The sequence below is a fragment of the Pantherophis guttatus genome, chromosome 4, assembly GCF_059756535.1.
Source record: "Pantherophis guttatus breed Tessera chromosome 4, ASM5975653v1, whole genome shotgun sequence".
Taxonomy (NCBI): Eukaryota; Metazoa; Chordata; class Lepidosauria; order Squamata; family Colubridae; genus Pantherophis; species Pantherophis guttatus.
The window spans coordinates 105,370,216-105,395,421 of NC_142066.1; the positions used below are offsets into that span (position 1 = coordinate 105,370,216).

General features: G+C 38.9%; 1 protein-coding gene across 2 annotated transcripts in view; it reads right to left on the reverse strand.

Annotated features, from left to right (window-relative positions):
* Nucleotides 1-2,701: 2,701 nt before the first annotated feature.
* Nucleotides 2,702-25,206, reverse strand: part of CMTM7 (CKLF like MARVEL transmembrane domain containing 7) — a 36,112-nt gene continuing 13,607 nt past the window's right edge. Inside the window, exons 2-5 of one of the 2 annotated variants that reach the window (XM_060683608.2) lie at nt 22,409-22,582; nt 13,510-13,608; nt 5,140-5,221; nt 2,702-3,482 (exon numbers count right to left, since the gene is read on the reverse strand). In XM_060683608.2, the coding sequence (XP_060539591.1) occupies nt 3,469-3,482; nt 5,140-5,221; nt 13,510-13,608; nt 22,409-22,582 (369 nt within the window). In that variant the 3' untranslated portion in view covers nt 2,702-3,468. The remainder of the gene's footprint in view (nt 3,483-5,139; nt 5,222-13,509; nt 13,609-22,408; nt 22,583-25,206) is intronic. The other variant, XM_060683610.2, reaches the window with a different exon arrangement.

Genomic DNA, 25,206 nt, shown 5'->3' on the forward strand with positions numbered 1-25,206 from the left:
TTTCATTAGAGAGATTGCGCTTGAAAATGAAACTCATTTAAGATAGCACCGAAACCTGACACACACACTGTAAAATAGAATTGAAACCTGAACTGTTTCTTCTGGGGATTATTAGAGGAAATTACCCTAAAAGGATTGAATATTTAATTATTCATATAACTACAGCAGCAAGAATTGTACTTGCGCAAGCCTGGAAAATGTCCACTATACCAATAGACTGTGCAATAATCCAGAAAATTTTCGAATGTGCAGAAATGGACAAACTTACTTTAGAACTAAATAATAAGGAAGACTCAGAATATTACTTAACTTGGGAAAATTGGTATCAATGGATAGAAATTAAAAATAAGGAATGTATAGAATAAAATAAGATACAAAATGTGTTTAAATATCTCAATTAAGTAGGAATATGCAGGAATAGATGAACAAAGTTAAGAATTACGTTGAATTGTATAATTATTATGGATGTATTTTTGTTATAGATGTATTTTAACTTGTATTTTTGGATTTTAAATGTTAATAAAGGTTTATTTAAAAAAAACAAAAAAAAAAACAAAAAACAAATAAGCTCTAAGCTAGAAATGTCCCAGCTGCAACCAGCATAAATTGTTGAGGCACCAATTTCCAGGATGTTCATTATAGGCCATGCTGATTGAGGTTGCTGAAAATTTATTCAGCTTTTAAAAATCAGACTCCAAGCTCCCCAGTACAAGGTTGCACACTCCTGTACTTTATTTGTTTGGCATAACATATATGAATTTCCACCCACTTTGGGGTATCTTAAACAACTCAATTGAATTAGGATATCATAACATGCTTAGCTGCTGATTTCTTCCCTCCTCCCACAAATACATTCATTTTTGCCTGCCCAGATGTTACAGAGTTTGCTATTCTCTCTCCTTTTGACCCAGTTCTCCAGGATCTGAACCACCTAGTGTTTTGCTGCCATCAACCATCCAGAGCTGTGCTTTTCTTTCTGGGGATTCTGCAGATTCCTTCCTTGGCTTTGTACTAAGTGCAAGTGATTCTAAGCAATTTAAACCTTTTTATTTTGTCTGTCATCGCCAGTAAGCCTCAATTGTTAATTTGACAGAACCCAAAGAGAAAGAAATATTGACATGTAACATTTATCTGCTTCAAGCCAATTCATTGTTTCATAGGCAGAAAAAACACTACCATTTTTAAAAATGTTGCTTATATGTGTTTGTTGCTTGCATAGGCCAGATCCACCCTGAAGATAATTACTTTGGAGTTCTGCTTGATGTAACTGCTATGTATTCAATACTGAATGAATTTCTCATCAGGATGTAACATTAATAATCTATATTCCTGAGTCCTGGCTTCTCATATCATTAACAAACTACATATAAGTTTGGAGCTTAGTTATCTTAGAACTAATTTCAAAGGGATATCCATCCATTTCAAGTTTTCAATTTTACTTGTGAATCCTGCTTACATAACACTTGTTTGGCAGGTGTAAACCTTAAATGGCTTTCAACTAAACAGTAAATTAATTTTCTTAATTATATTAATAAAAATATGAATTAGGATTTTTGCTCTACAAAAGTCAAGCCATTCAAAATCAAAATGCTAAGTATATAGAGTAGAAATAGGGAATTGGCTGCCCTGGTGCAGGCTAGTTTTGATGCTTTTCCTCAGCTCGAGACTATTTAGGCAAGATACACTGTAGCTTTGGATGCACTGCAGTTCCTTGGGTTTGGACTAGACTGGCCACAGGAATCCTGATGTTGTGCTGCACCCAACATCATCCTCTGGATATTCATATGGGCCCCACCTTGCCTGCCTTTAACTAGTCTTTAAATGACTCTTCCTCCAAGCCTTGAGGCTGGGCAGACCATTTTAAGTGGAAGGAAGGGTGGAAAGTTGGTTCTGTTCTCTTGGACAGGAGTTGTTTTATGTATGGCTCTTTTTCCATGTATTGCTCTCTGTATTTGTAGACTTAATATCTACTGAAAAATTGCTCCCAGCATATTATAGACTTTCATTTATCCAGTCTTTCCTATATATTGTGCTATTCTATAGCTAAAGTATTTTATCATTAGAAAAAGAAAATAAATAAATTTATTTATACGTTTTAATGCCAAGGATAGTCATTCATGCACTCATGTAATAGTCCAGCAGCACTGTTCGAGGGGGTAGCTCCCATTACTTGCCCTAGCTCAAGTTCCAAAGCTTGCAAATGTGAGTAGATAAATTGTTGCCACTTCAGTGGGAAGGTAACAGTATTCTGTGCGTTTCAGCATATAGCAATGGCAGCCATGACCATGGAAACATCTTCGGACTATGCTGAAGATGGCTCCCTTGTCTAAGAAACAGAGATGAGCACAGCTCCCTAGAATTGGACATGACTGCATAGGGGAAATTGTTACTATTTTAAAAAATCCTTGGTAAAATTGCATTTTGCAGAAGAGTTACTTTCTTTAGAATAGGTATACTAGAAATTTCCCTAAGCATTATGTGTTCATTTACAAATGCATAGTAGTATTGGAAAATCAATCAATATAGCTATTTTTCATTCTCCCAATAAGTATATTGAATTCGTATTTAACCTGTTGTAGATAATTTGATACTGCTTCTGTGGATCCTTACAGAGAATTGTATTCTCCATGTACATTAGTAATAAGTGTAAATTGATTGTAGTGTATCACAACATGAAAAAGGAACAGTAGAATACAGTGAGTTTTTAGTAAACATTCTTCATTCTTAATGGATCTTATATTGATAGGTATACAGTTATAAAAATATAATAAAAATACATGGCAAGAGAAATAAAAACTAACCAAAGAAATCAAAAGAATATAAAAATTTAAACTGTATGGTTGAACTAGAGCATTTAAAATTTTGCCCCACAAAAGAAATTCATACTAATTAAGGGGCGCACAATCCAAAAGTTGAGGTGGAACCATCTTATTAAAGCAAACTCATATTCAAGCAGGTTAAATGAGACGTGCATTTTAAGAGCTAGAACCAAAAGGCAGGAAATGCAGAGAGGTAAGAAAACAATTTCTGAGATGCAACGGTTATTGGTTCATGATGAATGTTTCCAACCTTTGCCAGTCACAGCTGGGTTGATGCAGAATATACTTTCCATTTTGATTTTTTAATTTGAATTCTCCTCAGGTCATAAAGATTGGTCTACAATCTGTGAAATATTGGCAGCTGGAATTAAAAAAGGGTCATTTCTTTTTGTTTAAAAAACAGACCCTTTCCTTCCAATAGGATCTTTTACTGCAGCCCTTCTTGTCTTCCAGGATCCAAAAATTTGACTAGATGAAACAGGCTACTGTACAGTAGCCCTAGGAGTAGCTGAAAAGTGCCAGAAGATGGCACTCTATGCCTAGTAAGAATGCTTTTCAGAGTCACTGTATCTCAGTATACCATTCCATCTTGCATGTTTTTCTAAGCTCTTCCCTCAACAGGTGTGCACATTTTGAAGTAGCAAAAGACTCACATGGTAGCATCTAAAAAATAGGAGAGAAGAGAAAAAACTAAAATGAACTTACTGCAATTTTAATGGTAAAAGTCTCATTAAATTTAAGGTTTCCAAAACATCTCAAATAGCAAAACTTTAGAGCAGCACAGAGTGCCTTCCATCAAATCCAGGGTGGGGGCAAGATAATCAGCCAAAGATGAATTTTGCCTGCATTAAAATCTGGAGAGTGATGAGCCCATAAACATGTGATAGAAATGTGATGTGCTCTAGCTGAAGTATTTACTATAGTTAACTAGAAAGGCATATTGGAGCTTTTTCTCTAATATTATGAGAAGTAATCTTAAAGTTCTCAATGCTTTGAGAAATTTTTTTTTTTATTATTTTTTTTTTAAATTTGATTTATATGCCGCCCTTCTCCGAAGACTCAGGGCGGCTTACAGTGCGTTAAGCAATAGCCTTCATACTTTTGTATATTTATACAAAGTCAGCTTATTGCCCCCACAAACTGGGTCCTCATTTAACCTACCTTAGAAAGGATGGAAGGCTGAGTCAACCTTGAGCCTTGGAGAGATTCGAACCAGCAGTAAATTGCAGGCAGCTGTGTTAATAACAGGGTGCTTTAAACCACTGTAGTACCAAGGCTCTTTATCTCAAGATTAATCAAGATTACCCAGTAAATTGTAAATTATTTTTTAAAAATAAATATTTTAGACCACTTGTCCTGGCTCATAGCAACTGACAAGCAAACATACTTTAATTGATAAAATGAAACAATCACTTACTAAAATATTTCAGATAATAAAAATCAACTACCTATATGTAAGATGGGAAATTTGGGATAGGAGTTTATCTTTTGTCAAGAAAATCCTGAACTAAAGGAGATCAGTGAAGAAACTACAAATGTTTTGAACAACCAACAAATTAAGTATAAATTGCTTGGCAATATGGCTACTTATTGAATTCTACAGCCATCAAACATAGAGTGCCTATTTCTGTCTTGTTTCATAAATTTTGTATATACAAGTAAGCTGCAGAATTCTGCATAGAGCAGAAGGAAATAAGAACAAATTTCTTAGGACCAGAGCAGTTTGCAATGTCAATGCTGGAGTATAGTATAACCAAGAAAGAAAACCCTCATCTCTGGCTATTCTCTACACAGGCCAAATCAGCAATGAAAATATGTGTAAGCAAAACTGGAATAATGGTTGGATCCAAGACAGAATTTAAGAAGCCCAGATTCAAATCACACCATAGTCATCATGGAAGTAATTGGATGGCTTTAAATATGTAATAAAAAATTCAAATCTGAATATGACTTCATCACACAGTTGGACACTCCTACAACTGTAGTGATGTCATTGTCTTTTTCTCAATATTTCCCATTAGATTATTTTAGGATAAAATTGAAAGTGAAAATACTGTGCATGCCACCCTTAGATGCCCGAGCAAAGAACGGGTCACTTTCATTTGCTCTCTCTATATAACAAATAAATAACTGGAACAGATCACTATCAATTCCCCACTATTCCCCAGATTAAATAATAAACATAAATAGATTATAGAGCCTGAAAAAATAATGTAATGTTTGGTCTTTGTAGACCAAAGAGTCTGTCTTTGGTCTAAATAATGCAAGGAAAATGGGCAATACAGAGCTGGTTGGTCAAACTGATTGATTAGAATCTTACCTGCTGACTGAGTGTTACAAGAGACTTCGTAAGAGAGCCATATACTTAGGAAGCACATAAATGTAGCTAAGAATCCAAAAACCTATTTAAAAAAAAAAAGCATCAGCAAAGGAGCCATACATAAAAATATCTTACATTAAATTTCTATAGATTATAAGTAATATTAAACAGCCTTTAACATTTCAAAGAATGTATCTATTGTTAGTAATAAATGGTTAGTAATAAATACCCAAATAGACATTTACTGCAAGTACTGTCAAATGCATAATTTTTGTCCTCCCACTCTATTATTCCAACCAGCAGAAATCTGCTTACAAATTACTGTCTTTAAGTACAGTAGCAATTGGAAAGAGTGAATTTTGTCCACTATCACCTTTCCAAGACAGATTTTCTTTTTTTCTTCCATGTAAGCCATAGAATAGAATAACAGAGTTGGAAGGGACCTTTGAGATCTTCTAGTCCAACCCCCTGCTTAGGCAGGAAACCTTACACCATTTCAGACAAATGGTTATCCAACATCTTCTTAAAAACTTCCAGTGTTGGAGCATTCACAACTTCTGGAGGCAAGTTGTTCCACTGACTTAATTGTTCTAACTATCAGGAAATTTCTCCTTAGTTCTAAGTTGCTTCTCTCCTTGATTAGTTTCCACCCATTGCTTCTTGTCCTGCCCTCAGGTTCTTTGGAGAATAGCTTGACTCCCTCTTCTTTGTGGCAGCCCCTGAGATATTGGAACACTGCTATCATGTCTCCTCTAATCCTTCTTTTCATTAAACTAGACCGGGTGTCGGCAACCCGCAGCTCTGGAACCTCATGCAATTCTTTGGGCCCCTTGCTATGGCTCCCTGCTGAACTGGATCCCACCATTGGCTGGCCCCGTCTCTCGCCCTCCCCGCTCAGTCACTCCTCATCTGAGAAGGTAAGAGCAACGGCAGTGGATGGAGGCTTGCTCCATATTCCAGAGCAGGAGTGAAGTGGCCCTGTATTTGCCTTTTTTTCCAGCCCTTGTTGGTGCTGCGCACACCTCGGTTGCTTGGGGAAATGCACAACTTTCTCTCCGCCCTGAGACCCTGGTCTGCCTGGCAGGGGCTGACGCCAGTGTTCTCACTACCTCCATGGCCTGCTCGCTGCTAAATTTGGAGCCCATTACTATGTGGAGCAGCGGCTGCAGCTGGGCCAGGCCAGTGTCTCGGGGCGGAGAGAAAGTCATGCATCTCCCTGAGTGAACAATGCTGTGTGTCATAATGGGCTCCAGGAGGAGCAGGGGACATTGTCTCCCCTATTGTGAAGCATGCTAAATTTAAGTGTGCTGCGCAAGGTGCTGCAAGAGCAGCAAGCAGGCCATGAAGGCAGCGGGAGCTCCTGTGTCAGCCGCCAATGCCTCAGGGCGGAAAGAAAGTTGCACGTCTCCCCAAGTAACCGAGGTGCGCGCAGCACCAACAAGGGCCAGAAGAAGAGGCAAGTACAGGGCCACTTTGTTCCCGCTCTGCAATATGGAGCGAATCTCCATCTGCCACCATCGTCCTTACCTTCTCAGGCAAGGAGTGACTGTGAGGGGGAGGGGTGGGGCCAGCCAGCAGGAAGCCACAGCAGGGGGATGAAACAGCTTCCTTTATCTGGGAACCTGAAATGACTCTTGATTTAAATCATATTGTAAAAAGAACCCAAAGAAGAAGAAAGAACAATTGCAGGAAAAGAAAAACAAAAACCCTCGCCCATTTTTGAAAATGGTTCAAGAGGAAACACACACACACACACACACACACGACAGACAGAGAGAAAGAGAGATGTGTGTGAGAGAGAGAGACAGAGATGAGAGAGATGAAAGGAAGAAAGAGGAGGGGGAGAAAGAGGAGGAGGAGAGAGAAAGAAAGACTGAGAGAGATGAGAGACAGAGATGAGAAAGAGAGAGAGAGAGACCGAGAAAGATAGAGATGAGAAAGAGACCGAGAGAGAGAAAGACATGAGAGAGAGATGAGAGGGGGGAGGGGGAGAGAGAGAGAGAAAATGAGATTTGTCACGGAAAAAACACCGGGAACCACAAAACCTGGGTAGGCATGGCTGGGTGTGTGTGTGTGTCATGTGGCTAGTGGGAGTGAGTGATGTTGAGTTGGCCATGCCCACCCAGGTTTTGTGGCTCTTTGTTTGTGTTTTCTTTTCTGTGGGAAACAGGTCTAAATGGCTCTTTGAGTGTTTAAGGTTGCAGACCCCTGAACTAGACATACCCAGTACCTGCAACCATTCTTCATGTTTTAGCCTCCAGTCCCCAAATCATCTTTATTGCTCTTCTCTGCACTCTTTCTAGAATCTCAACATCTTTTTTACATTGTGGCGACCAAAACTGGATGCAGTATTCAAAGTGTGGCCTTACCAAGGCATTTATAAAGTGTTAACACTTCGCATGATCTTGATTCCATGTTGGCTTTTGGTTATTACTTTATTGCTTCTAGGTGTACGCTGATTCGTTGCTTGATTATCTTTTCCAGAATCTTCCATGGTATTGAAGTCAGGCTGATATTTCTGTAGTTTCCTGGATCTATTTTTTTTTCCTTTTTTGAAGATGGGAACTACATCAGCTCTTTTCTAGTTCTCTGGAAGTTCCACAGTGGTCCAGGATCTTTGAAAGATATAGTTTAGTGGTTCTGATATCTCATCTGCCAGTTCCTTCAGAACCTTGGGATGTAATCCATCTGGTTGGTCCTGGTGATTTGAACTCATTTAGGGTAGACAGGTCCTCACGTACCATTTTCTTCCCTATTTTAACTTGTGTTCCTAATCTGTTTTTTGTGGTGCTGTTTTTGGTAGGTTGGACTGTTTTTTCCCTTTGTGTAAAAACAGATCCAAAAAATGAGTTAAGTAGTTCTGCTTTCTCCCTGTTGCTTGTCACCTTCTTGCCACTTTCTCCCAGCAATGGACCAATTGTTTCCTTGTTTTTAATATGTTGGAAGAAACATTTTTTTTTGTTATTTTTTACTTTTGTCGCAAGCCTTTGTTCATTGTGAGCCTTAGCTTTCCTCACTTCATCTTTGCAGGCTCGGGCTATTTGCTGATATTCTGCCTTAGTTATGTGCCCCTCTTTCCACTTTTTATACTTGTTCTTTTTGTCTTTCAATTTGTCAGAGAGTTCTTTATGCAGCAATGCTGGTTTCTTCTGAAAGCTGTTATTTTTCTTTTTGATTGGCATTGTGCTAGACTGGGCTTTTATAATCTCACTTTTCAAAATTTCCCAAGCTTCTTGAGTTGTTTTCCCCTTGAGAATTCTCATCCACAGAATCCTTCCCAAGTTTATTGAAATTAGCTCTCTTAAAGTCCAAGACTCTAGTTTGACTTTGTTCCACTACTTGTGCTTGCATAATGTTGAATTCCAATATTGCATGATCACTTGCCTCCAAGGTTCATGTAGCTTCAACAACTTCTATCGTTTCATCTTTGTTAATGAGAATTAAGTCCAATATGGCTGATCCCCTTGTTCCCTTCTCTACTTTTTGGGAAACAAAGTTGTCTGCTAGGTTTGTTAGGAACCTGTTGGATTTTCCACTTGGTGCAGAGTTTGTCTCCCAGTTGATGTCAGGATAGTTAAAATCCCCATTACTATTGTGATGTGCTTCCTACATACCTTAGTTAGCTGACTAGCAAAATGTTCATCTATTTCCTCTGTTTGGTTTGGTGGCCTATAGTATAGACCTATGGCAATGTCATCTCCCCCCCCTTTAATATTGACCCAAATGCATTCAAGATAATTTTCATCATTGTTGTGCTCTATTTCTATAGATATGTAGTTATTTCTTATATATAGTGCAACTCCACCTCCTCTTTTATTCGATCTATTTCTTTTAAATAATTTAAATCCCTCTAGTTGTATGTTCCATTTGTGGGTTTCATCCCACCAAGTTTCAGTAATGGCAACAATATCATTACTGCCATTACAACATCTGCCCTCATTTACTTGAATTTCTAATTCACCCTGTTTATTCCTCATACCCTGTGCATTGTGTATAGACATCTGTGTCCATTTTGATTGACCCTGTGTTTACATATCCTGTGTTGTGCCTGACTGCCCCTACTTTCTTGCCACCTGTTTGATTAGTGCACATGGTATGGCACTCACTATTAAATGCTTGGTTTTACTTGACAGCAAGGTTGATAATCTTACCCGCACAAACATGTTACATGCAATGATAAACCTATTAATTTTAGATTGCTGGGGACAGAAATGTTCTGTATCAATTAATAGCAGAATGCATTTTCAGTATAATTGTAATGAAAACACAGTGATTGAAAGGGATGGGAGAAGAGAGTTTTTTTTTTCTTTTAATCTGTTTCTATTATGTGTGATGAGATTGAGAAATTGAGGGTATGAGAGCCCTGTAACAGGCTGCTCAGCAACTAGAGCAAAAAGTTGTAAATCTGTTTTTAAAATGTGTCCAGTACCAATGATTATTTAGCATGCATTCAGCAAGCTGATTCATTAAACATTAAGTTTAGAGTTCAAATTTAACTATTTTATTAATATTGCATGTACTCTGCAGTACTGCATGCACTCTGCAATACTAGGTAAAAGACCAAACCACAAATAGCTGTTACTCAGAAATTTTGAAATCTTCATGACCTCAGAAACTCTGTACAGTATTGCAGAATCTTGTAACAGAATGGAATTTTAAAGAATGGCATTATTTAATTTGGGCCAAAATTACAGGCCAATTTCCCATAGAAAAGAAAACACCGGGAGCCACAAAACCTGGGTGGGCATGGACAACTTGACGTCATTCACTCCCACCAACTAAATCCCACTTTAGGACAAAGGAGTGCACACTAGAAACGTGTGTTGGGGCGACATCGGAGCGCGCCTTCTGACCCTCCAACATTTGGCCCACAACTCTCCATGCTCCTCCAGGCCTAGATTGCTGAGAAGGGGGTGAGCAGCCCTGATGCCTCTGTTCCCGCCCCTCCCATGGCCCCACCCATTGCTGCCCGGCTTCCTCAAAGGCGCGGCACACTTGAAAGGCAGCAGCTCGCGTCTGGAGATGCTGAACATTGTCCTGCTGTGAGAGCTGGGCCAGGCCTTTCCACCATCTGACTCGCCAATGGGGGCGCTTCTGCTGGACCAGCCTCCCCTCCCCACTGGGCTTTTGTGCTTGGCCAGGGGAGGGGAGCGCTTCCTCATGCTGCCCCCTTCTTTCTCTTGCCCCCACCGATGAGGGAGGAGGAAGGTTGCCCAAATGAAGTCTCCACCGCTGCTCGCGCTCGTTCCTCAGTGCACGCACACATACACACACTGACCCCCAGGGTGGGTGTGCGAGGTTCGTCAGGGCCAGGCCCCTTTTCCCATTGGCCTGAACTTCTTAAAGCTGTGACTGGGCACTGCAAGCCCATCCTCCTTTCCATCGTCTGACAGTTTCTGACAGACAGTAGTCCAGTCTCTTCTTGAAAGCTTCTAGTGGTGAAGCACTCACAACTTCAGAAGGCAAGATGTTTCATTGGTTGATTGTTCTCATTGTCAGAAAATTTATCCTTATTTCTAGTTTGAATCTCTCCTTGATCAGTTTCCATCCATTATTCTTTGTCTGGCTTTCAGGTGTTTTGGAAAATAGGTTGACCTCCTCCTCTCTGTGACAGCCGCATAACTATTGGCACACTGCTTATGTCTATCCTTCTCTTCACTAGACTAGACATGTCCAGTTCCTGTAAGCGTTTGTCATGTTTTAGTTTCCAGTTCTCTAATCATCTTTGTTGCTCTTCTCTGCACTCTTTCTAGTCTCAACATCTTTTTTATAGTGTGGTGACCAAAACTGCATGCAGTATTCTAGGTGTGGTCTTACTAAGGCTTTATAGAGTGGTATTACTCACTTGATCTTGATTAAATACCTTTGTTAATGCAATTTAGGATTGCATTGTCTTTTATGGCTGCTGCCACACACTATTCACTCATATTTAATTGGTTGTCCACTAAAGCTCCAAGATCCTTCTCACAATTACTGCTATTAAGCCTGGTTTCTCCCAATCTATATGTGTATTTTTGGTTTTTCTTGCCTAAGTGTAAGACTTTACTTTTCTCTATATTGAATTTCATTTTGTTAGTAAGGGCCCAGTATTCAAGTCTGTCAAGATCCATCTGGATCCTGAGCCTATCATCTAGGGTGTTGGCTATTCCTGCCAGCTTAGTATCATCTGCAAATTTGATATGTTCCCTTTCTATTCCCTCATCTAAGTTGTTTATGAAGATATTGAAGAGTACTGGGCCTAAGATGGAACCTTGTGATACCCCACTGCTTACTTCCCTCCATATAGATGTAGTACCATTAAGGACTACTTGTTGAGTACGGTTTGTCAGCCAGTTACAAATCCATCTGATTGTGATGCTATCTATCCCACTTTTTTCTAGCTTACCAAGAAGTAGGTTTCTACCTTGTTGAATGCCTTGCTGAAGACTGTTGTGGCCTGTCAGCGGCCTGTGCAGATTGTAGCTGATTCCAACAATGAGGAGGCTGGTGTGGTGCTGCATCAGCAGCCTGTGCAGTTGGCGCTCGAGTCGGACAGTGAGGAGGCTGGAGAAGATGTGATCCAGAGGCAGGGATTCAGCTAGGGCCTTCAGAACCTCCAGAAGCTCCTTTAAGTGAAGAGGACGAAGAGGAGGAGCCTTTTCTCAATGCATGGGCGTGCAGAGCTGCCAAAAGGCAGGAGTGGCTCCTCAGGAGGAGGTCTCCTCGAGAGTAAGGCTTGGGGCTAATTGGCCACTCCCTTAGCCTACTTAAAAAGGAACGCCTCTTGCAACAAGCTGTAGAGAACTTTAGTTCATTCTCCTTCGTGTCTACAAAATTGCTTCTGGGCTTTCTGCCAACTCTAGTAAGACTGTGATTACCTTATCTTAGAATTCTGGTAGGCTGTTAAGACAGTTCATTAACAGCCTTTGAATGATAAAGACTAAGTTATTTGAGTAAAATAAGCTTTGTATAGAGTTTGTGTGTGCTGCGTTCTTTGGGGTCCGTAGCTGGGGCAGAACAAAGACTAAGTATGCTATGTCCACAGCATTTTGCTGGTTAACTAATTTAGTCACTATGTCAAAGAATGAAATAAGTCTGGTTTGGCATGATCTGTTTTTAACAAACCCATGCTAATTTCTAGTTATTACTTTACTCGTTTCTAGATGTTTGCAGATCTGTTTTTTGATTATCTTTTCCAGTAACTTCCCAGATATTGATGTGAGTCTCATTGATCTGTAGTTTCCTGGATCTGTTTTTTCTCTCCCTTTTTTGAAGATGGGAACCACATCAGCTGATTTCTAGTCCTCTGGTAGTTTCCCAGTTCTCCAAAATTTTTGAAAGATACTTTACAGTGATTCTGAGATAACATCTGCCTTTAGAACTCTGGGATATAATATATCAGGGCCCGGTGATTTATATTGATCAACATCAGACAGGTGTTTTCTTACCATTATTTTGCTTATTTTAACTTTTATTTCTAATCTGTCTTTTACAGTTATGTTTTTGGTAGATTGGGCTATAGTTTCTTTTTGCATGAAGACTGATGCACAGAATGAGTTAAGCAGCTCTGCTTTCTCTCTGCTGCCTGTTACTTCCTTGACATCTTCTTTCTTTAGTGGACTGACTCCTTGATTTTTTTTCTTGTTATTTATATGTTGAAAGAAACTTTTTAAAAAAATTATCTTTGACTTTTGTTGCAAGTCTTTGTTCATTCTGAGCCTTTGCTTTCCTGACTTTGTTTTTGCAGATTCTGGCTATTTGCAGATATTCTGCCTTAGTTATGTTTAGTTATCTTTCCATTTTTTGTACTTGTCCATTTTGTCTTTCAGTTTATCAAAGAGGGTGACTTATTGGTCACTGATTTTTTTTTTTTTGAAATGTCAGAAATGTTTATTTGTACATTTTGAGTAGTTTATTATTCTCACTTTAACAGATACAAATAAACGAATGTGATGGACAATTTTTCATTTAGTTGCATAATAATTCTTTATACTAATAGTTGCCCAATAATTGTGCACAAATAAATATTCTCCTAAGAAAGCCAAAACCTCATTTTTACTTTCTTAAATATCCAGGTTCATTTACTCATTTGGATTGACCGAGAGCACTGTAGTTATTCAATAATAAAATTAATCCTCCAAAATATGACTTGTCTAATAATTGTGTGCACAGTGCAGATTTTGATAATGGAGGATTAGAGCAATAGTGGGAAAAAGCAATGTTAAATATCTTTTCCAGTATTTTTTAAGATCTAACATATCCAATCCTCAATCAATATATTGACTCTCTTTTCTTTTAGTGTGCTTATTATGGGAAAAAAACTTGACATATATTTTAAACTCTGATAAATAAAGTTGCTTATATGTAACAAAAAATGGCAAACAGCCTCACCGCTCCAGCTACCAGGCCTGCTGAATTGGAGCTTTTTGCAACTGCCACAATGGATGCAATAAGAAGCAGAATAGTACCTATTAGGTAATGAAGAAACTCCTAAAATGAAACAAAGGTAATGTAGTTTAGAAGAAAAGCTACAAAGATTCTGTATTTTACATCAAAGGAACATTTCAGTGTGACTGAAGCCCCAAGTATAGCTAATGAGTTACAGAATAAGTAACTCATTAGCTCAGAATAATACATGTAACAGAATAAGAAAGTTGGAATGGACCTTAGAGATCTTCTAGTTCAACCCCCTACTTAAGCAGGAGACCCTATACCAGGGATGTCAAACTTGATTTCATTGAGGGCCGCATCAGGGCTGTTCAGCCTCTGGGGGTTGGGATGGGCGTGGCCAGGATGGGTGTGGCCAGCTCAACGTCACTTGTGTCGGGGGCGCCTATTGTGGCCTGAGTGCTCTGTCAGCGAAAACAGGCTCCTGAGCTCCGTTTTCAGCTGCCACACTCTCCTGCAACCCTCTGGCCTTGAGTTTTACACCTCTGCCCTATACCATTTCAGATAAATGGTTGTCCAATCCCTTCTTAAAAACCTCTGTTTTGGAGCATCCACAACTTCTGGAGGCAAGTAATTCCACTGATTAATTGTTCTCACTGTAGGAAATTTCTCCCTAGTTCTAGGTTGGTTTCCTCCTTGATTAGTTTTCATCCATTGTTTCTTGTCTTGCCTTCTGGTGCTTTGGAAAATAGATTGATCCATTGCCTTTGTGGATCAGGTGCCTTAGGTGTTGGAACACTGCTGTTATATCACCTTAATGTTTCTTTTCATTAAACTAGACATACCCAATTATTGCAACCATTCTCCATATGGTCTCAGTGCAACCACCTGTCAATTAGACCCTTGTCCTTCCTGGCTGGTGAAAGCATGCAGGATGGTGACCAGCAGATGGGTTCATGCAATACAAATTTCTCACTGCAAGAGGAAATATTCCCAGGACATTCTAAAGATGCCATGGTTTGTTCTTTCCTTAAAAAAACCTTCAATTGAACCCATCTGCTTAGACAATTTTTATTCAGTTTCCTATATTCTCTTTTTTGGGGAAGGTGGTGGGAAAGTTGGTTGCTTGACAGCTCTGGGGGTTCTGGATGAAACAAATTTCCTGGACTCCTTTCAGTCAGGCTTGGCTCTGGCACAGAGACAGTTTTGGGCACACTCATGGACAATTTCTCTCGGGGATGGGATGGGAGTAGTGCAACCATTCTCACTTTACTTGACCTCTTAGTAGCCTTTGATATCATTGACCATGATATTCTTTTGGGACAGCCACATGAGCTGTGAGTGGATGGCATACTTTTGTGCTGGTTCAACTCCTTTCTCCAAGGCTGGTCCCAATTGATGTAGATAGGATTGAGAGATCCAGCCCCCAACTGCTCACTTGCTGTGTCCCGAAGGGCTCAGTACTCTCTCCTTTCCTGTTTAACATCTACATATGAAGCTACTGAATGAGATCATCACCATGGGTTGAGATAGCATCTATATGCTGATGATACCCAGCTCTCCATCTCTACACCTGGTGACTCGAATTATGCTGATCCTGCTCTCTCATGGTGCCTGAAGTGACCTGGATAGGGACAACAGACTTTGATTGAACCTTGGCAAGACTGAATGCCTTCACAGTGCATGGAGCCTCTGGATCTATGTTTTTGTCATCCTTAGTCCTGGACAGGGTTGCACTATCTATTCAGACCCAGTTTGCAATTTAGGGGTCCTCCAGGATGTACATTTCCTGCTCAAAGAACAGGTAGCAGGCCTGACTGAGAGACCTTTTGTATAGTCCGTTTGTGCACCAGCTGCAAACTTTCCTGGATTATGAATCCCTGTGCTCAGTTATTCAAATCCTAGTCATCTCTCATCCCGACTACTGCAATGCACTCTACATGGGCTACCCTTTAAATCTATTGGGAAGCTTTAGTTGGTGCAAAGTGGGGAAGTGAGAGCAGGGACTCTAGGATGATCCATATTACACCTCTGCTCCACAAACTTCATTGGCTAATGGTCTGCTTCTGAGTACTGCTAAAGGTATTGATTATGATCTTTAAAGTCCTTAATGGCATAGATCCAGGCTACCTGATGAACTGTCTCATCCCACTAAGGCAAGCCTGTCCTACTTGTGCTGGCAGACAGTCTATTTTGGATACTGTCGATCAAAGAACTTTGACTATCAGAATCCAGAAGGGCAAATACTGCACCATCTCTGCTGCAGTGCCCACCCTTTGGAACATCCACCTCTCAAGGGTAATATCTGCCCCATCCTCTACTCTTCTGTAGGAGCCTGAAGATCTGGCTCTGTTAATTGTCCTGGAACCAAATGGGGGAGTTTTGTGCTGAAGGTGGCTGCTGGATTGATGGCAAATTCCGCCTCCTCCTCTTGGTCTCCACCCATCCATCGCTTTATTATCATATTGATGTATTCTCATTTTATTGTTCAGTATTTATTCATTTTCATCTAGTTACTCTTTCCTGAATGAAAGACAGAAGGGGAAAATACCATTCTAATAAAATGGATATGGTTGTTACTCCACTGCCTTGTTTAAAAGTAATTATGGAAGCACGTATCATTTTTCTCTCTTTGGACAGTTACTATTCATCCTCTGCCAATGACTACTCTATGAGATCACCAGACAACCCATGATCCTTTCATTCATCTTTGCAGAGATATTTCCTTACCAGATTCTTAATGCCTTCAAAAATGACAAGGCTTCTAATGTACTTGAAAAGTTTTTTTTTTCTTTAAAGATTCAAAGAAATATTCAGAAATGTATTAGTTAATTGTTCTCACTGTCAGGAGAGTTCTTCTTAATTCCAGGTTGCTTCTCTCCTTGATTAGTTTCCATCCATTGTTTGTTCTCTTGCCTTTTGGTGCTTTGAGGAATAGGTTGACCCCTTCTTCTTTCTTAAGAAGATGCCAGGAATCACTGTCATTTCCTGTCTCCCAGAGTTTGCCCAAACCCATGTTCATCGCTTCATTGACACTCTCTAACCATGTTGGAAGATTAACCCCTCAGGTCAGAAGGTGTCCAATATGCTGCTGGGGAAGAGAACAGGGCTAGTACTAGTAGTGCAAGAAAGAGTGAAGTGACTGGGTCAAAGCCGAAAGGACGCTCAGCTGTGGATGCATCTGGGGATGAAAGGAAAGTGCGATGCTGTAAAGATCTATTCTCCATAGGAACCTGGAATGTGAGATCCATGAATCAAGGCAAGCTGGATGTGGTCAAACGAGATAACAAGACTGAACATCAACATCTTAGGAATCAGCAAACTAAAATGGACAGGAATGGGTGAATTTAATGACCATCAGGTATACTTTTGCGGGCAAGAATCTCTCAGAAGAAATGGAGTAGCTTTCATAGTCAATAAAAGAGTAGGGAAAACAATACTGGGATACAATCCCCAAAATGACAGAATGATTTGCTTGAACCCAAGGCAAACCATTCAATATCACAGTAGTCCAAGTCTATGCCTCTACCACTGGAGCTGAAGAGGATGAAATTGACCGGTTCTATGAAACCCTACAGCACCTTATAGAATTAATACCAAAAAAATGATGTCCTTATCATTATGGGGTATTGGAATGCTAAAGTAGGAAGCCAAAAGATAACCGGAATAACAGGCAAGTTTGTCCTTGAAGTACAAAATGAAGCAGGGCACAGACTGATAGAATTTTGTCAAGAGAATACGATAGTCATAGCAAACACTCTTTTCCAACAACCCAAGAGACGACTCTACACATGGACATCACCAGATGGTGAACACAGAAATCAGATTGACTATGTGCTCTGCAGCCAAAGATGGAGAAGCTCTATACAGTCAGTAAAAACAAGACCAGGAGCTGACCTGGAGAAGCTCAGATCATGCAAAATTTAGGCATGAACTAAATCATATCCCTGATGAATATACAGTAGACGTGACAAATAGATTTAAGGAATTAGATCTGAGAGACAGAGTGCCTGAAGAACTATGGATGGAGGTTTGCAACATTGTACAAGAGGTAGCAACTAAAACCATCCCAAAGAAAAAGAAACGCAAGAAAGCGAGGTTGCAGACAGACCCAGGGAACTTAAAACTAGTTGAGAAGAAGAAAATAACCCGACACCAGTTAAACCTATTAGATCAGGAAGAATTGGCTACTAAAATTAGATGGGCAAAACAAAGGCATTTTGAGCATGCAAATAAAGCAGGAAAATGGCTTACTTATAGACTGAAGAAGCAACAGGAGAGAAATAGGATAGTTTGTTTGAAGGACCAAAGGGGAAGATGTGTTTCGGATAAGGAAGGGAAAGGAAAAATAATACAAGAATATTTTACTGCTTTGTATTCAGCTGGAGATGAACAGGACCAGGAGATTAGAGAGTATTTGGCTAGAGCGGATCCCCAGAAGGTCCCACCCCCAATGAGAGAAATATTGAATGCAGAGATTACCTTGAAGGAAGTAGAGTTAGTATTAAGGGAACAAAAGGGGGGAAAGACCCCAGGTACAGATGGTCTGCCAGTAGAAATTTATAAGGCCCTCCTTGAGACTTTGGGGGAATTTTTGACTCAAGTATTTAATGAGGTTCTGGTCTTTGGTCAAATGCCACCCTCCTGGTCTGAAGCATATATTACACTAATTCCAAAGGAAGGCACTGATCCGCTTCTGATTAAAAATTACAGACCGATTTCCCTGCTTAATTCCGATTATAAATTATTCTCTGCGATTTTAGCGAAGAGACTAAAAATTTTCCTGAATGAGTACATCCACGGAGACCAGAATGGCTTCCTACCTCATAGACAATTGAAAGATAACGTGAGAACTATAATGAATATATTAGAATATTATGAGTGTAATTCTGATAAACAGGTGGCCCTGGTCTCCGTGGATGCACAAAAAGCCTTTGACAGAGTGAGCTGGAAATTTCTCTTTGCACAGTTGAGCGAAATGGAATTCGGGGAAAGATTTACCAGGGCAATCCGGACAGTATACGCAAAACAGACAGCGAAAATACTTATTAATGGGGAGGAGTCTGAAAAAATTGATATAAGTAAAGGTACTAGACAGGGATGTCCATTATCTCCACTTTTATTTATTTTAACCCTAGAGTTATTATTGAATGAGGTCAGAAGAAATCAAGGAATTAGAGGGCTAAGAAACAGAGGGGAAGAGTTTAAGCTCCAAGCCTTTGCGGACGACTTGATATTTGTCTTGGAAGAACCTTTGGAATCGGGACCAATCCTGCTATAGGAATTGGAGGCTTACGGGAAAGTAGCGGGATTTAAATTAAATAAAGATAAAACCAAGATCCTAATTAAAAATATGACGAAGAATCAAAAAGCACAGTTAGAGGAAGAACTAGGGATCCAGATAGTCAAAAAACTAAAATACTTAGGAATTTGGCTTTCATCTAAATGCTCGACCATTAAAGAAGACAACTACTAAAAACTACTTAGTCAAACTAAAGAAATGTTGGAAGGATGGAAAAGTTTACAGCTATCATTATTAGGTAGAATTGCAGTAGTTAAGACGTATATCCTGCCTAAATGGATTTTTCTCTTTCAGACAGCCCCAGTTTTAGTAGATACAAATTTTTTTCATTCTTTAGATCAGTGTAGATTTGTATGGCAGAATAAAAAACCAAGGATTAAATTGAAAATGCTTCAAGAATCCCCTTCCAGGGGAGGATTTGGCCTACCTAAATGGGAGCTTTATCATCAGGCAGCTGTCTTAACTTGGATCAGAGACTGGATTGCCTTGAGGAGGAGGAGAATCCTTAGCTTGGAAGGTCACAATTTGCAACAGGGGTGGCACTATTATCTGAGTCAGGAAAGGCCCAAAAAACATAAATATTTTATGGACCACTTTATTCGAAAGGTTTTGATGACCATATGGGATCGAATAAGAAATAAATTTTACCTGATGACTCCGATTTGGCTTTCCCCTTTAGAGGCAATGACACACCCGACTCTTTACAACAGAAATAAACCACTAATCTACCAAGCTCTGTTGGATCCTTCAGGCAAAGTAAAATCTCGAAATATGCTGGTGGAATTAGGCTATGAGCTAGATTGGTGGTCATACAATCAGATCCAATCTAGGACAGCTCAGGATAAAAATAAAGGAGGAATCTATAATTCTCTACAGGAACTTGATAAGATCTTGTTGGGGAAGGATGAGAAGGTATTATCCAAACTCTATCAATTCCTCTTAATGGACTGAATTGGAGAGGAGGTCATCAAAGACTCAATGATTGCCTGGGGGAGAAATTTGGGATACTCGATTGAACTTGAAAAATGGGAAGAAATCTGGGGGACAACCTTAAAATTAACAATGTCAGTTTCCTATAAGGAAAATATATACAAAATGCTATATAGATGGCACCTGCCCCCGGCTAGATTATCGAAGATGTTCCCGGGGACCTCTCCGGTTTGCTGGAAATGCAACGCCGCTATGGGAACTTACTTTCATAGTTGGTGGACCTGTCCCCGAGCAAAAGAATATTGGGCTAGAATTCAAAAATGGATTTTAGAAATCATAGGATGTAGAATAGATTTGAACCCAGAAACGTTTTTACTAGGCATGAAACCAGAGAATTTAAACAAATCTAATTGGTATCTCGCTCTCCACATCATCATTGCAGCCAGGATCTCGTTCGCGCAAGAATGGAAATCTAAAAATATCCCATCGGAGGCTACGTTAATTGCAAAGATCATGGACTGTGCAGAAGCAGACAAGCTTACTGGACTTTTGCGAGATAGACAAGAATCGGGGTTATATAGGAACTGGGACAGATGGTATGCTTGGCTGCAAAAAAAGAAATCTTAAGAAGAACGAAAATATTAACCTTAATGTGAACGTGGGTAAATACTTCCAGGAGTACTGCATGACGATTGAGAATTTTTTTTTTCTGGTTAAACCTTCCTTTCTTTTGATGAGTTAGCTTAATGGAAGTTTGTACTTTCTCCAGGCGAAAATTGATACTTTAAAACTCTATATGTATTATATTACTCTCTGCAATTCTATCCATATTATTATATTTTTTCTGTATTTTTTAATAATTTTCAATAAAAATTAAAAATAAAATAAAATAAATAAAACCATCCCAAAGAAAAAGAAACGCAAGAAAGCAAAATAACTATCTGACGAAGCTTTGCAAATTGCCAAGAGAAATATCAACAACCTCAGATATGCAGATGATACCACTCTAATGGCAGAAAGTGAAGAGGAACTAAAGAGCCTCTTGATGGTGCTGGAGAAGACTCCTGCAAGTCCCTTGGACTACAAGGCAATCAAACTGGTCAGTCCTAAAGGAGATCAACCCTGACTGCTCTTTAGAAGGCCAGATCCTGAAGATGACACTCAAATACTTTGGCCACCTAATGAAAAGGAAGGACTCACTGGAGAAGAGCCTAGTGCTGGGAAGGATTGAGGGCAAAAAAAGAATGGGACGGCAGAGAACAAGGTAGCTGGATGGAGTCACTGAAGCAATAGGCATGAGCTTAAATGGACTCCAGAGAATGTAGAGGACAGGAAGGGCTGGAGGAACGTTGTCCATGGGGTCACAATGGGTCAGACATGACTTCACAACTAACGACAACAACCACGTTGGAAATAGCCCATGTTGAACTGTAGAGCTGACCAGAAGAAATGTTTATGGCATTTTGTATGATGTGATAAACAGTTTTATGATACTGTTGTGTTGTAAAATATTCTACCAAATTTGCCAAATTTCAATTCCACAGGAGTCATGGATCCCAGATTTTGGAGGCATTCTGTAGTTAGCTCATTTGAGGTATTTTGGTTCAGAATGTTTCATCTAAAGGTTACAGATGTAAGAGTTTTAGTAGTATATAAATTAAAAGTAATGTATTCAGCATGGTAGACCTTTCTGAAAATATGAAGTTGCCTTATATTTGGTGTACCTGGCTTAGCTTTGCCTATTGACCAGTGATGGAATATAATGGTATTTTTATAAGGAGATAGACATTCACTTTCAAACAAGCAGGACATTCCTCCTATATCAGTTAAGAGACCAGCTTCCTCATTAATTCACACAGGAGTCATGAGTAAGAAACTTTTAGCTATTTATGTTTATGCCTTAGGAACCTTGAAAATAAATGGAATGGTTGAGGGGAGAAGGTGTTGAGATTTCTCTCCTACCCTCTTTCAGTAGATCTTGGATAAAACACTCTGAAAGAATCTTGCTTTCCATGAGAGTGGATGGCTAAGAACTTAACCTCATTCTTTTAATAGTCATGGGCAGATGCCTTTCAGGTTTTTCCATCTAGAGATGTCTAAGGGTAAGCCTAGGATATTCTATATGCTGTACAGTAAGATACAGTGCCCCTTTATTTGATGAGTATGTTTGTTGTCACTAGTAGGTGGGCTTGTTTGCCTAATGGATGCTTTATAGAGGTAGTAGTGGAAAAAATTAAACTAAAATCAGGAAGTACAGGGACCAATACACATCTAAGCAATTATGTTCAACAATCTACAAAGATAATAACTAAATCAGAGCAAATTATGAGTAGCAAAATGTGTACATCTATTCCCAATACCTTGCTAAAAATGCAGGCTGCAGAAGTCTTCAACCAGATCTTCCCAAACAGATTGATAAAAAATTGGCCATTTTAACTTTATAAGAAAAAGAAGACATTCAGTGGTTCCTGTTTCTATGTTAATATTTTCTTTAGATCCAGGAAACTATGTATCATCAGGAGATGCAATTCTAAATAATAAGTAAATGGAGTAAAAATGCTACATAGGAATTACTGTTGTGTAGTTACAAGTGTAACAAAACAATTTAATGCAAGTAATAATCTTTCTGGAAGTTGACAAAGATGATTTTAATTATGGATATGAACTTACCGCAAGTGGCCACCTGATGCAAGTCAACTTTCGATAGGCTCTAAAGATGTAGATAATGTAAAAGATGAAGATCATAATTAAGTCATATACGCAGACAATTTCAAAGTAGCTGTATGCATTGTGATCTGTCCACTGTGAAGATCTTACACAAATGAATCCAATCAGCAACAATAACTGTAAGACAAATAGCAAAACAAAATGAAACATTTATGTGAAGAATGCATTAAAGACTACATTCCAAGAATAATAAAATGTTCAGAGTTAACAATTTTGAGAAGGAAAAAAAATCCAGCTAAAAGACTAAAAATATTCAGAACTGGAGAAGAGAAAGCATTCAGATACTTCCAAATTAGAATGGATTTTTAGAAGTTTAGAGAATTCATTCTATCTAGTTCTCATTTTGGACTAAAAGAGTGTGCTCTAAAAAGTAATCTACAGTACCTATAAGTTGTTCTTATGCAATAGTTGGAATATAAGTAGTCCTTGATTTATTACCTTAATTGAGCTCACATTTTCAGTTATAAATCATGGTAGTCATAAAGCAGGTCATCACATGACTGTACCTGATTTTATGACATTTTCTGTGAGGATTATTAAGCATACACATTATTTGCGATGGGGCATTTTTCTCCAGAAACAGAAAATGAATTCAGATCTCTAGGAACAACATCATAAATCACAGTTGTGTTGCCATGGGACACTGTGAACGGCCAGATGCTGATTGACCAAACTATAGTCATGTGATCTTGGGGAGGGGAAGATGGGTGATTGACAGAACTTCAAATCCAGTTTTCCAGGGTCTCTGGTAACTTTAAACAGTCACTAAGCAACCAGTTGTAAGTCAAGGACTACCTGTAGTGGAAATAAGTTAGAAGAAATACATAATTAGTCATAGGAACTAAGCAATATAGTAAGCAATGTTTTGAGTTTCCTAGAAAGCAGTAATGAGAATATTTATTTTTGTGAATAAGTAAAAATAAAAATAAAAAAGCACAACACAGTAAAGATGAGTGAGTTTGTTGACGATGATAAAAACTCAAGTTGGCATTTATAAATTTCTTAAGAGAAGAGATGATACAGGTAATCTTTGACTTTCAACAGTTAATTTAGTGACTATTCAAAGTTACAATGACACTGAAAAAAGTGATTTATGACCGTTTTCACACGTACAACTGTTGCAGCATCCCCATCATCACATGATCGAAATTCAGATGCTTGGCAAGTGACTCATATTTATGACAGTTGTAGTGTCCTGGGATCAGGTGATCAGTTTTTGCAACCTTCTGAAAAGCAAAGTCAATGGGGAAGCAAGATTCACTTAACCACTGTGTTAGCAGTGAAATGTGGCAAGAAAGATTGTAAAATGTTAAGATTCACTTAACAACTGTTTCCCTTAGGAATAGAAGTTTTGGACTCTATTGTGGTCCTAAGTTGAGGATTACCCATATATAGAGTGTGCATATGTATGTATTCAGTAATCTGCCCAGAATATTTGCATTAAAAAAAAAAGTCAGGGTCTATTTTTAAACATCAATAAAAATTAATAGATTTTATCATTCTTTACCTGGGAGAAAATCTCATTAAAGTCAGTGAGATATACTTCTAAGTCAGCCAGTAGCAAATTTATTTATTTAGTGCTGTAAATAAATTTTACAGTGCAGTGCTTTGGACCTGGGGACAAAAAGTGCTTCTGAGTTAATGGGGGAATCTGCTTATAGTATTGATGTACAGTTTTTAAAAAAATCAAATGAATCTTATTCCAGACTTTCTTTCTTTCTCTCTCTCTCTCTTCCTTTCTTTATCAACAAGTACAAGGAAACAAGTAACAGTATAGACATAGACACATGAAAAAAATTGGCACAAATAAAAGGATATAAATAAGCAAAACATAGCCATAAATACATAAAATGAGTACATATAAATGGGAATTGTAGGACAGGGATGGCAGGCATGCTGGTGCGCTTATGCAGGCCCCCTTAGGGACCTTTAAAGAAACGTGTAAGGTCCATGGTAGACAGTTTAAGGTAAAAGATATGGGAGTTAGAGAGACTAACAACAGGATCAGGTAAAGTGTTCTAGACATTTACTACTCTATTGCAGAAGTCGTATTTCCTACACTCAAGACTTGCACAGCTGCTGCTACTACTGCTACAGAAGGTTGCCACAAAACCCTGGAAAATGTTTTCCTTAAGGAGTTGCGGACTAGCATTATATAAGCATCTTTCTATCCTCTGAGCCTCACTTCTGTCTTTGAGTTTGAAGAAATGGAGTGAACTGTGAAATATGTTAGATCACTCAAGACACAGAGATCGGGTGACCAGAACAAAGCAGCAGCTGCAGCAGCAATTTACACCTCCTTTTAAAACAGAAAAAGACTGACTGTTCAATTCATTATCATTAGCCCAAGCACTGAAATCTGAAACAACTGCATGTTCTAATGGATCACACAACACATGATAAAATAAACTGGTTAAGAAATTACTGTTTTAACCCAAGACATAACTGCATTGATTTAAATATGACAATATATTCATGCATCCAGCTTTCCCGAATCTAATACCATCCCTAGGTTTCAGGATTTCCAATATTTCTGGCCTGGGTACTCTTGCAGTTTTGGCTCTAAACACCATTTAAGTATTTAGAAAATCTGGTTGGAAATAAGAAGAAACATGGAAAATTCAATGTATTTTTAAATTGATTACAGGTAGTCCTTGAGTTACAACCACAAATGAGCCCAAAATTTCCATTGCTAAGCAAGACATTGTTAAGTAGTTTCCCCCATTTTATGAGGTCATAAA